General features: G+C 42.2%; 1 protein-coding gene across 1 annotated transcript in view; it reads left to right on the top strand.

Moving 5' to 3' along the window:
- LOC135514379 (fibrinogen C domain-containing protein 1-like) overlaps positions 1-12,596 on the top strand; it is a 159,699-nt gene that overhangs the window by 143,817 nt on the left and 3,286 nt on the right. The window contains exon 6 of the mRNA XM_064937823.1: positions 8,186-8,365. Within this exon, the coding sequence (XP_064793895.1) occupies positions 8,186-8,365 (180 nt within the window). The remainder of the gene's footprint in view (positions 1-8,185; positions 8,366-12,596) is intronic.

The raw sequence follows: 12,596 nt of genomic DNA, 5'->3' as shown, positions 1-12,596 counted from the left end.
TGAAAGGTGCCAAAGCAAACAACAAAAAGGCCATCAAGAAACACAACAAAATCTAGAAAGGTGTCTGTATGGAGAGAGTCTCTTCCATGAATGTGGAAGAGGTCTATTTATCCTGGGACACACCTGGCCCAGTTGTTTCCCATGTAGCTGATGCCCCTCCCAACTCCGCCCACCGGCATCCTAATAAGGAAACAAGAACAAAGAGAGAATACGGCAGACAGAGTAGGAGGGTCGTCACAATATTCTTTCAGGGGCAAAACTAGTACATAGGATTTCATATTAGGGATGATGCCATGATAACATGTACAGCTCCAGCTTGGGGGTGGGTCCCATAGTTGAGAGTCGTAAAAGTAACTCATATACATAACCAAAAGTATGTGGACACCTATTCCAGAATCATGAGCACTGATATGGAGTTGGTCCACCCTTTGCTGCTATACTAGCCTCTACTCTTCTGGGAATGTTTTCCACTAGATGTTGGAACATGGCTGTGTGAACTTGCTTCCATTCTGCCACAAGAGCATTAGTGAGGTTGGGCATTGATGTTGGATTAGACCTGGCTTCCAGTAGGTGTTCCAATTCATCCCAAAGGTGTTCGATGGGGTTGAGGTCAGGGCTCTGCAGGCCAGTCAAGTTCTTCCACACCGATCTCAAAAAAACATTTCTTTATGGACCTCGCTTTGAAACAAGAAAGGGCCTTCCCCAAGCTGTTGCCACAAAGTTGGAAGCACAAAATCATCTAGAATGTTGAAGCATTAAGATTTCTCATCACTGGAACTAAGGGGCCTAGCCCAAACCATGAAAAACAGCCCCAGAACCTTATTTCTCCTCCACCAAACCTTTCAGTTGGCACTATGCGGTGGGACAGGTAGCAATCTCCTGGTATACGACAAACCCAGATTCATCCGTTGGACTGCCAGATGGTGAAGCGTGATTCATCACTCTAGAGAATGCAATTCCATTGCTCCAGAGTCGAATGGCGCCGGTCTTTACACCACTCCAGCCAACACTTGGCATTGCGTATGGTGAACTTAAGCTTGTGTGCAGCTGCACGGCCATGGAAACCCATTTCATGAAGCTCCCGGCGAACAGTTATTGTACTGAAGTTGCTTCCAGAGGCAGTATGGAACTCGGTAGTTAGTGTTGCAACCGCGAAAGACAGACAATTTTTACACGCTATGAGCTTCAGCACTTGGCAGTTCCGTTCTGTGAGCTTGTGTGGCCTACCACTTCTCGGCTGAGTCGTTGTTGCTCCTAGACGCTTCCACTTCACAATAACAGCACTTACAGTTGACCGGAGCAGCTATACTGTAGCAGGGCAGAAATTTGACAAACTGACTCGTTGGTAAGGTGGCACCCTATGACGGTGCCACGTTGAAACTCACTGAGCTCTTCAGTACAGGCCATTCTACTACCAATGTTTGTCTATGGAATTTGCATGGCTCTGTGCTCGATTCTATACACTTGTCAGTCACTTTTCTCTATGAACTTAAGTGACTTTTCCTCATTTAGGGTCATGACACCTAACTTCAAAATGTGGGAACACCGATGTGTTGTGGTATGTGTGTGTGTATATTTTGTATACAAACATAATGTTATGGGTCATTTTGACCCGGAGGCTTTAATGTGTATAGATATTTGCACAGGTCCAAAATTAACAAGTGTCTTTGATGTATTTTGTTCTAACTCGTTCTGGTTGCACTTTTATTATTATGTTTGGGTGAAAAGGAGCTTTCCCAAGCTTCTCCTTCTCAGTGCTAGAGCAGCAGATCTCTGACACAGACACTCAAAAATCAGCTCCAAACAGAAAATGCTTGTTTGTGAGAAAGGAAACATTTCTAACAAAAAAATCTTAAATATAGAGTTTTTGAAATCAAATGTTCTTGTATTTCTTCTTTCTGAAAGGTCTGACAAGACAAAATAACGTTTTGGCTATTTTCACTTGATTCTTTGACTGCCTTGAGTGTGTTTAAACTGTGCTGGTCAATCTGACTTTACTGACTGTGGACTTTAATGCAGGCAAACTTAAATGTGTTTTACCTCATTTCTACAAATCTAGACCACCTTTGCACCACACACAGAGATGCAAACAAAGCTCTCCCTCACTATCCATTTGGAAAATCTGACCATAATTGTATCCTCCTGATTCCTGCTTCAAGCAAAAACTAAAGCAGGAGGTACCAGTGACTCACTCAATATGGAAGTGGTCAGATGCCACGGATGCTACGCTACAGGACTGTTTTGCTAGCGCATACTGGAATATGTTCCAGGATTCATTCAACGGCATTGAGGAGTATACCACCTCAGTCATTGGCTTCATCAATAAGTGCGTCGACAACGTCATCTCCACAGTGACCGTACATATATATCCCAACCAGAAGCCATGGTTTACAGGCAACATCCGCATCGAGCTAAATGCTGGAGCTGCCAATTTCAAGGAGCAGGAGACTAATCTGGACGCTTATAAGAAATCCCGCTACCCCCTCAGACGAACCATGACTTTTATGCTCGCTTCAAGGCAAGCAACACTGAAGCATGCATGAGAGCACAAGCTGTTCCGGACGACTGTGCAATAACGCTCTCGGTAGCCGATGTGAGGAAGACCTTTAAACAGGCCGTGTGGCCAGACAGATTACCAGGACATGTACTCAATGCATGAGCAGACCAACTGGCAAGTGTCTTCACTGACATTTTCAAACTCTCCTTGACCGAGTCTGTAATACCTACATGTTTCAAGCAGGCCACCAATGGCATAATCTCGGATATCCTAGACCCACTCCAATTTGTATTCCTCCCCAACAGATCCACAGATGACGCAATCTCAATCACACTCCACACTGCCCTTTCCCACCCGGACAAAATTAATATCTATGTGAGAATACTGTTCATTGACTACTGCTCAGCGTTCAACACCATAGTGCCCACAAAGCTCATCTCTAAACGTAGAACCCTGGGACTAAACACCTCCCTCTGCAACTGGATCCTGGACTTCCTGATGGGCCACACCCAGGTGGTAAGGTTAGGCAACAACACACCTTCCACACTCATCCTCAACACTGGGGCCCCTCATGATGGGCCCTCCCATCATTAGGTTTGCCGACGACACAAAAGTGGTTGGCCTGATCACCAACGACAATGAGACAACCTATGGAGAGGTCAGAGAACTGTCAGTGTGGTGCCAGGACAACAACCTCTCCTTCAATGTGTGGAAGACAAAGGAGCTGATCGTGAACTACAGGGAAAGGCGGGCCGAACAAGCCACCATTAACATTGACAAGGCTGCAGTTGAGCGGGTCGAGAGTTTCAATTTCTTTGGTGTCCACATCACCAACAAATTAGTATGGTCCAAACACACCAAGACAGTCGTGAAGAAGGTACAACAAAACATTTTCCCCCTCAGAAGACTGAAAAGATTTGGCATGGGTCCCAAGATCCTCAAAGTTCTACCGCTGTACCATCGAGAGCATCCTGACCGGTTGCATCACCGCCTGGTATGGCAACTGCTCGGCATCTGACCGTAAGGCTCTACAGAGGGTAGTGCGTATGGCCCAGTACATCACTGGAGCCAAGCTTCGTGCCATCCAGAACTTATAAACTAGGTCGTGTTAAAGGGAAACCCAAAAAATTGTCAAAGACTCCAGTCATCCAAGCAGTACCGGAGCGCACAGCAAGCTGTACTCGGAGCGCCTAGTCTAGGACAAAGTCTCCTCAACAGCTTCTACCCCCAAGCCATAAGACTGCTGAACAATTAGTCAAATGGCCACCCGTACTGTTTACATCCCACCCCCCCATTTGTTTATTACACTGCTGCTACTCGCTGTTTATTATCTATGCATTGTCCCTTTACCCCTACCTACAAATTATCTCGACTAACCTGTAGCCCTGCACATCGACTCTGTAGCGGTACTTCCTGTATATAGCCCCTGTAACGGTTTTCGTCTGGTGAAGGAGAAGCGGACAAATGCAGCGTGGTATTTTTGAGACATGTTTAATGAGGAATGAAAAAACGAACTATACAAAAACAACAAACGGAGCGTGAAAACCTATACAGCCTATCTGGTGACAGCAAACACAGAGACAGGAACAATCACCCACAAAATACTCAAAGAATATGGCTGCCTAAATATGGTTCCCAATCAGAGACAACGATTATCACCTGACTCTGATTGAGAACCGCCTCAGGCAGCCATAGACTATGCTAGACACCCCCAAGACCAAACACACCACAATAAACCCATGTCACACCCTGGCCTGACCAAATAAATGAAGACAAACACAATATAATACGACCAGGGCGTGACAGCCCCATTATTTTATTGTGTTACTTTTTATTCTTTTTTACTTTAGTTTATTTGGTAAATATTTTCTTAACTCTTTCTTGAACTGCATTGTTGGTTAAGGGCTTGTAAGTAATAATTTCAACACCTGTTGTATTCGGCGCATTTGACAAAGTTTGATTTGATTTGAAACAACTACAAAAGAACACCAATAAGAAGAATTCACTTTTTTTCCACCTTTATTTAACCAGGTAGTTGAGAACAAGTTCTCATTTGCAACTGCGACCTGGCCAAGATAAAGCATAGCAGTGTGAACAGACAACACAGAGTTACACATTGAGTAAACAATAAACTAGTCAATAACACTTGCTTGGGCCAAGAAATAAGAGCAATGGACATTGGTCTGATGAGTCTAAATTTGAGATAATGTTTCCAACCGCCGTCTCTTTGAGAGACACATAGTTAAACGGATGATCTCCACATGTGGTTACCACCATGAAGCATGGAAGAGGAGGTGTGATGGTGCAACAGTATCTTCTAAATCAAAGAGGAATAGGTGAAGCATGAATATGTTGGCGACATGAATAACGATTTAGTGTAGTCAAAGCTTATAGGGTCCCCTGGGAAACACAGAACATCACTTTGTTTCCTTTCCATTTCCATGATTCCAAAAGTTCACCCAAGTGTTTTGATCTAAATCACAATTGCAACATTTGGTTAAACATAAGGCCTAGTATTTTTGCCCATATCGTGGCAGTGTGGAAATGATCTCAAATGAGTGCAAGAAATGCAGAAATTGATGGAAATGCAGGAAATTATTTTAGGTTGAAGTTGAATTTAACAGTATAAAACAATCCAAATGGAGAAAGACCCATTGAAATAATTTAGAATATATGTGTTGCCACCCTAGGGTCACGCACTACTACTAACTTTTATTAATCAAAAACATCAAATACCGTAAAAAAAAAAGAAAAACCATGATATGATATTTTGGCCATATCGCCCAGCCCCTGTGGCTACTTGGAAGAATCTAAAATATATGTTGATATGTATAACACTTTTTTGGTTCCTTCAATGTAGAAAATAGTAAAAAGAAAGACAAACCCTTGTCCAAACTTTTGACTGGTGATCTCATTCTATCGATACAGGTGTATGAGTGGGCAACCGTTGTATCTGTGGGTGCCATTGTTGAGACTGTAATGACGACCTTCCAGTGTAAATAGCCCATCTATTTGCTGTAAAAATGTATCCATTAAACAACACTGTTTATGCCTGATGATGAACTATGGCGATGTGCCGGCTGCTGGGAGGAGTCTATCAAGCGGAACCCGCTGTTTGAACTATGTCTCTCTGCACCAGGAGGGGGGCAGGTTAGGGTGTAGCGCGATTACTTGGTGTCGTTCTCCATGCCCAGTCACACTGTCGTATTAAGGTCATTCTCGAGTGCTGAACCTTTTGGAGTTTAACTTAATCTAAAATCGATTTAGACACTCCTCCAGCAGCCCTGAAGTGAATTGGTCAATCACTGTGCTAGCAATGCGTTCCAAGAAGTCTGTGTGAAAACATTAGCTATTTCAAAAAAAAAATGGGAGACCATCGTACCATAGCACAGCAAGGACAGTGTAAATACAGAGCATTATCGGTAATGTGATTAATGTTAATCGTGACTTTCTCCTAAATGTTATCCTCACTGGCTGTCTGTCTAATGATCCTATAGCATCTGCTAAGCATTTCAAACAGTAAGAAGCAGTCAGTAAAAACTAATGTGGCCACCTGCAGTGGGAGATTCACTTGTATGAACCATACGAGGTATTCCACAACTGTCGACAACAGTTGTAGAAAGGCAGCATGCTTGGCTTAGCAGCGGCAAAACCTCCCGGCCTATTGATTTTCTGTCCTGGTGGTACAGCACATAACACCAGTCTATGGCCTACAAAGAGAATTCATATGAGGCAGAGCACAGTAGTTCCTTACCAAGAACCCATATACAGCACTTGCAGAGAAAGAGGGGGGGATGGTGGTGTAAAGCCTCATCTCTCTTTTCTGCTTGGAATAAGGTCCCCCTGGAGCTATTGATCCAAGAGTGCGTTGCCCCTCTACAGCACCCTTGCCTCTGGCTGTCAGATGCCTTGTCTTCAACTATCGCTGCCCACAATGGCTGACAGCAAGACTGGGATCCCAGGGGGACAATTTTGCAAACTAATGGTTAACTCTATGAAAGTTTAGTCCAAAACAGCCAAAAAGTTGGTTTACTATGCCTTATAATGGTTCAATGCTGGAAAGTTATGTAAGTGCTTAATTTTTCCAAACCTAGTTCTACCATTGCATGAAGATGAACAGAATGTAAGCATGAGCTGACAATAATTGCAAATTCTAACAGTGTAATTAATACATTTCACATATGCTATAGCAAAAAATAATAATTTGGTTGTTTATGTAGGCCTTGGGTAACATTAGAATACCATTGTTTTTTTATTTCAAATAACAATAGCATTTTCATTCGTTTTTTATGTTACTGTAGGCTATACTAAAAACAAAGAAACACAAAAAAACACCTCAATTCAAGTGTTCAATCAGTTTTATTCGTGGTGTGCCTTTGTTACAACTATGAAACAGAAAGCATATGTGTTGGAACACAGTAACAGCTTCTTTTTATAATAACAAAATAAAATAAATACCCCAACCACCAAGACGCACGATCAGCAAGATGTGCGGTCAAATTATGAAAACATCAGTAGCCTAAACAGTAATATAAGCACGAAGTGGCCTTAATAAATAGCGAAAATCATCACATAAGCAATAATGGGGTTAATATAGGAATGTAGGCAATTATTGTCAGCTCGTGCTTACATTGTGTTCGTCTTCACACAATGGCATCAGTTGGATTTCATTTAGCTGTTAACTCTTATCCTAACAGTTGACACAAATCTTCGTAACTTTCACTTGCTTGACACACTTTGATATACCTTTGTTTGGTTGTACTGCTTAAGTCTACAGTTCTCTCTTTATTGTTGTCTTGTCGTTCAACAGCACCTTTGTGGAGTACAACAGCTGTGCTGGTGGCTTATTTTGCGCAGAGGGAGGGAGGGAGCGACTCACTTTGTTCATGGTGCCGACGAGGCTTGTTATTTGCAAGCAACTTGTTCGCCAATGACAGTGAAGTGAAGAAATTCTCCATGGTGACATTTCACCCTTTGCCATCATAAGGTTCCACAAGCCTCATCACAACATTCTCCAACACTTGCTCAACTGCTGCTCGACTTGGATCTTTTCCCAGATATTGAAAGCCGTTCAGCATGTACAATTGTTCCCTCTCTCACAGTGTAGCCCACTCCAAGTAGGCCAGATCAGACAGATAAGACTGTTTGGATTCGGAGGACTGATAGAGTACCTACCATTTTGAGATTAGAACAGATCAATACAATGGAATGGCCCACCCTGTTCTTCAATTGGTAATGACATTATCATGCATCGTTAGCTTCCCCTCGCTCATTAACTCACCAATTCACCCCCTTTCTCCCTCCCCATCATACTTCATTTATTTTATCTGTTGTGATATGTGTGGAATTAGTTTCTATATAGTTTAGGTTCAGTTTCGAGGCAATTATCGGGATGATTATCAGCTGGGCACTGCACATTCAACTGTCAGGAGAAGCAGAGGCAATGGGGGAAACCATTGAAAAATGACGTGCCCTCCTAAAACTGGTTATGACTCCAGTTTTGTTTGTAATATTAAGATACAGCGTGTTATATGGATGTATTGATGGAAAGTCAAGAACGGGCGGGGCATGACTTCAAAAAGGACAGAGTAATAACGTTTTCAAATACATGAACTTTATCGGTTCTAGTGTAAATCACAGCTGTTGAATTCAGATCATAACTAGCCTCTCCTCTGTCTTCAAACTCAGGTTTGAAGAGAATGCATGCCCTGACCACCCAAGCCAACTACGAGCTGCGCATTGACCTGGAGGACTTTGAGAACAGCACAGCCTTCGCCCAGTATGGAGCCTTTGGAGTGGGACTGTTCTCCGTTGACCCGGATGACGATGGATACCCGCTGACTATTGCTGATTACTCAGGCACTGCAGGTACTGCAATATCCAACTGTACTGTAGCCATTTATTATGGCTCATTCACATTTGTTTCATAGACTTCATAAATGCCCCTTAAAGCATTTAGAAATTGTACTGATCTTCCTATTGGTCAATGCCCCCCTCTCAGGGAAGAAATACAATTTCTAAACATCCAAATATCAGGAAAATCCAATTCAGACATCTGTTCACCAGTATGAGAGTCTTTCTCTGGCTGTTGTTTGTTCTACATCAGCTGTAGATCATGAGCAGCAGCATCCAGGCAATGTGTGTGTGATTCTCCACGGTTCAGCTCTTCTGTCGCGAAGGGCTCTTTTGGACATTAATTGGGTCCCTCCCCTCCGTTAGTCTCAGGTCCCCCCCCCCCAGCCCCTCACTCATGGTTGGGCCCAGCTGGATAAAATCATGACCTTCCAGGGCTGCTGGAAAGGGCAGGGATGATGAAGCTGTAGGATGCCTCTGTGGCCACGGCAAAAAAAAGCAGGCCATTAGGTTATTACGGCCTGACATAAACAAACAGTCGGCTTCCACTTGATTTAATTAGTGAAGTTGTCTTTAAACGTCTGCTGCCAGGGATTCATGCAACATTGATTCCCAATCTTATCAATTCAAGTTGACTTTTCATCCTCTCTTGTTGTTTTTGTTCAGACGAATTGAGGCTCCGGGATTTAAAAGAAAAAAGAAAAAAAATAAGTTTGTTTAAAGGCCTAGTGCAGTCAAAATTGTGATTTTTCTGTGTTTTATATACACTGAGTGTACAAAACATTAATAACACCTACTCTTTCGATGACATAGACTGACTATGTTAATACAGGTGAAAGCTATGATCCCTTATTGATGTCACTTGTTAAATCCACTTCAATCAGTATAGATGAAGGAGAGGAGAGGTTAGAGAATGATTTTAAGCCTTGAGACAATTGAGACATGGATTGTGTATGTGTGCCATTCAGACTGTGAATGGGCAAGACAAAATTATTAAGTGCCTTTTGAAAGGGGTACAGCATAGGTGCAACGGTTTGTTGTCAAGAACTGCAACTCTGCTGGGTTTGTCATGCACAACAGTTCCCCATGTGTATCAATAATGTTCCACCACCCAAAGGACATCCACCCAGTTTACCCAACTGTGAAAAGCATTGGAGTCAACATGGGCCAGCATCCCTGTGGAATGCTTTCGACATCTTATAGAGTCCATGCCCCAATTAATTTTCAGGGCAAAAGTGGGGGGAGCAACTCAATATTAGGAAGGTGTGCTTAATGTTTGTACACTCAGTTTATATTTCCATCCTATGAGCTTGGAATAATACTGTCAAATTGCGAAAATGGTGACAATGCCCTTTTAGTGTAAGAGCTGTTTGAAAACACTTATTTTGTTGGGATAGAGTTTTGGCCTGCCTCACCAGGCAGTAAATTAGTTGATATACCAATAAGAAAGAAAGAGTTTCAAACCTCTCTGCCAAAAATAACTAGTTTTCAAATTTCTCCTCCCCACTCCCAGACAGTTCTAGCTAAAATGATTGCTTGAGAAGTTGCTCTTCGCTAAGGAGCTTCACTACATTACCAAAAGTATGTGGACACCAGCTCATCGAACATCTCATTCCAAAATCATGAGCATTAATGTCCCCCCCTTTACTGCTATAACAGCCTCCACTCTTCTGGGAAGGCTTTCCAATAGATGTTGGAACATTGCTGCAGGGAATTGCTTCCATTCAGCCACAAGAGCATTAGTGAGGTTGGGCAGTGATGTTGGCCGATTAGGCCTGTCTCACAGTCGGCGTTCCAATTCATCACAAAGGTATTCAATGGGGTTGAGGTCAGGGCTCTGTGCAGGTCAATCAAGTTCTTCCAAATCGATCTTGACAAACCTTTTTGTATGGACCTCGCTTTGTGCATAGGGGCATTGTCATACTGAAACATGAAAGGACCTTCCCCAAACTGTTGCCACAAAGTTGAAAGAACAGAATCGTCAAGAATGTCATTGTATACTGTAGCATTAACATTTCCCTTCACTGGAACTAAGGGGCATAGAACCATGAAAAACAGACTATTATTCCTCCTCCCCACCCAATTTTACAGTTGGCAATATGCATTCGGACAGGTAGCGTTCTCCTGGTATCTACCAAAAACCAGATTCGTCCATCGGAATGCTAGATGGTGAAGTGTGATTCATCACTCCAGAGAGCACGTTTCCACTGCTCCAGAGTCCAATGACGGCAAGCTTTACACCACTCCAGCCGACACTTGGCATTGCGCATGGTGATCTTAGGCTTGTGTGCGGCTGCTCGGCCACGGAAACCCATTTAATGAAGCTCCCGACAAACAGTTATTGTGTGGACATTGCTTCCAGTGGCAGTTTGGAACTCGGTAGTGATATTTCCACACTATGCACTTCAGCACTCGGCAGTCCAGTTTTGTGAGCTTGTGTGGCTGAGCTGTTGTTTCTCCTAGATGTTTCCACTTCAAATTAATAGCACTTACAGTTGACCAGGGCAGCTCTAGCTCTTCAGTAAAGCCATTCTACTGCCAATGTTTGTCTATGGAGATTGCATGGCTGTGAGATTGCATGGCTGTGCATGACTCAATGTTATACACCTGTCAGCAACGGGTGTGGCTGAAACAACCGAATCCACTCATTTGAAGGGGTGTCCACAGACTTTTGTACATGTAGTGTTTGTTTTCAATTAAAATTGTGAGAAAAAAAATCACAGTAAGGTACTTAATTGTTACCCAGAAATGTTTTGATATTGAGATTTTAGAAAACGGCAGCATTGGACCTTAATAAAATGTTACTCTGCAGCAGCACTGTTTTGACTTCAGCACAGTCCTGAGTGTGCTTTCAATACCTGGATTTAAATGATTTGTTATTCATATATTTGGTTTCAGTTAAGTGGCATTTGGGAGGAACAGTTTGAGATGGGACAGTCAAAACCAATGATAAAGGATATGTTCACATATTGACTAAGACAGTACTTGTATTTCTTTCCCCCCGTTTGTTCTGCATCCGTTCACACAGAAAACTGTCGCTGCCTTTTAGTCTTTGATAATTAATCTTCAATCCTTGCAAAGATTATTTAACCATTATCCTAAACAACAAAATTATGGTTATATACTACAGAATTGTGTATCATATATAAACATGAAATGAGTACTCTACCGGCAGAGAAATAGGGCGAACGTGCAATTACCTGTGTTGATGAGGCACACGAGCTGTTCACACTTTTAAGTGCTTACGCTCAGAACTTGAAAGAAACTCTTTAATGACAGTTTGTTACCTAACCAACGTGTTTTAACCATATCATTACTAGGGCCACAGGAGTTTTGAATATGTTTTATTACAATGCTTGTGGAGGAACACATAATTTCCCTCTGATGTTTTTAATGTATTCATTGTGAATATGATTATGAGTTCTGGTGCATGTTTAAATACTTTCTCTGCTCTCATTGTAGGTTTCTCCCAGGATATTTGATTAAAATGTGTCCTACATTACATTACATTGCATTACAGTTGTTATAATGGTACAGTAGGCATCCATTTACACGGCATCTTAAGGAGTTTAAGAGGTTTAATCATCCATGCAGTGTGTCATTATCATATCCTGCCACTATGTTTACAATTATTCAATATTTAAAAGGTTGCCAACCTTTATTAGCGGTAATCCACGAGCGTGTTGAAGCGGTTAAAGTCAGAATAGAATAGATGTACAATAGGTGGTGCATACAATACACTGGGGTACTTTTTCCATAGGAAGAGAGGCAGACTCGTCCTACACTGCCCTAATAAACTGACTCTTCCCTTTGTGCACTGCATGGTTTTACTATTATCACCATGCTCTTTCATCAGCTGCACGAACAAAACAAGTAATGTGGTCTGTAATAACTCCATTTCATTGTTGTATGAGTCGGGGAGTAAACTGACATTTCAAAAATGTTCAACTTCATATTCATAATGTCCAGCACCACCCCAGCATGAACATGGGTGAAAATGGCCATTTCTATGTTTTTTTTGTAAAAAAAAAAAGATAGAGGAAGACAAGTGTTTCCTATGACATTGTCAACAATTAGTAGGAAATGCCTACTCATAATTGGTTAAAATCACATGATGCACACCAATGATGTCATTGGAATCACTTATCTTCCGCTATCTTTTTTTTACTACAAAAAAAAGTGCCATTTTCACCTACTGTATGTAGATGTTGGAGTGGTGCAGGAGATTATGAATATTTAGTAGAAC

The sequence above is a fragment of the Oncorhynchus masou genome, chromosome 25 (assembly GCF_036934945.1).
Source record: "Oncorhynchus masou masou isolate Uvic2021 chromosome 25, UVic_Omas_1.1, whole genome shotgun sequence".
NCBI classification, from domain to species: domain Eukaryota; kingdom Metazoa; phylum Chordata; class Actinopteri; order Salmoniformes; family Salmonidae; genus Oncorhynchus; species Oncorhynchus masou.
Note: the sequence above shows the minus strand (reverse complement) of the source record. Positions and strands in the feature narration are given on the sequence as shown.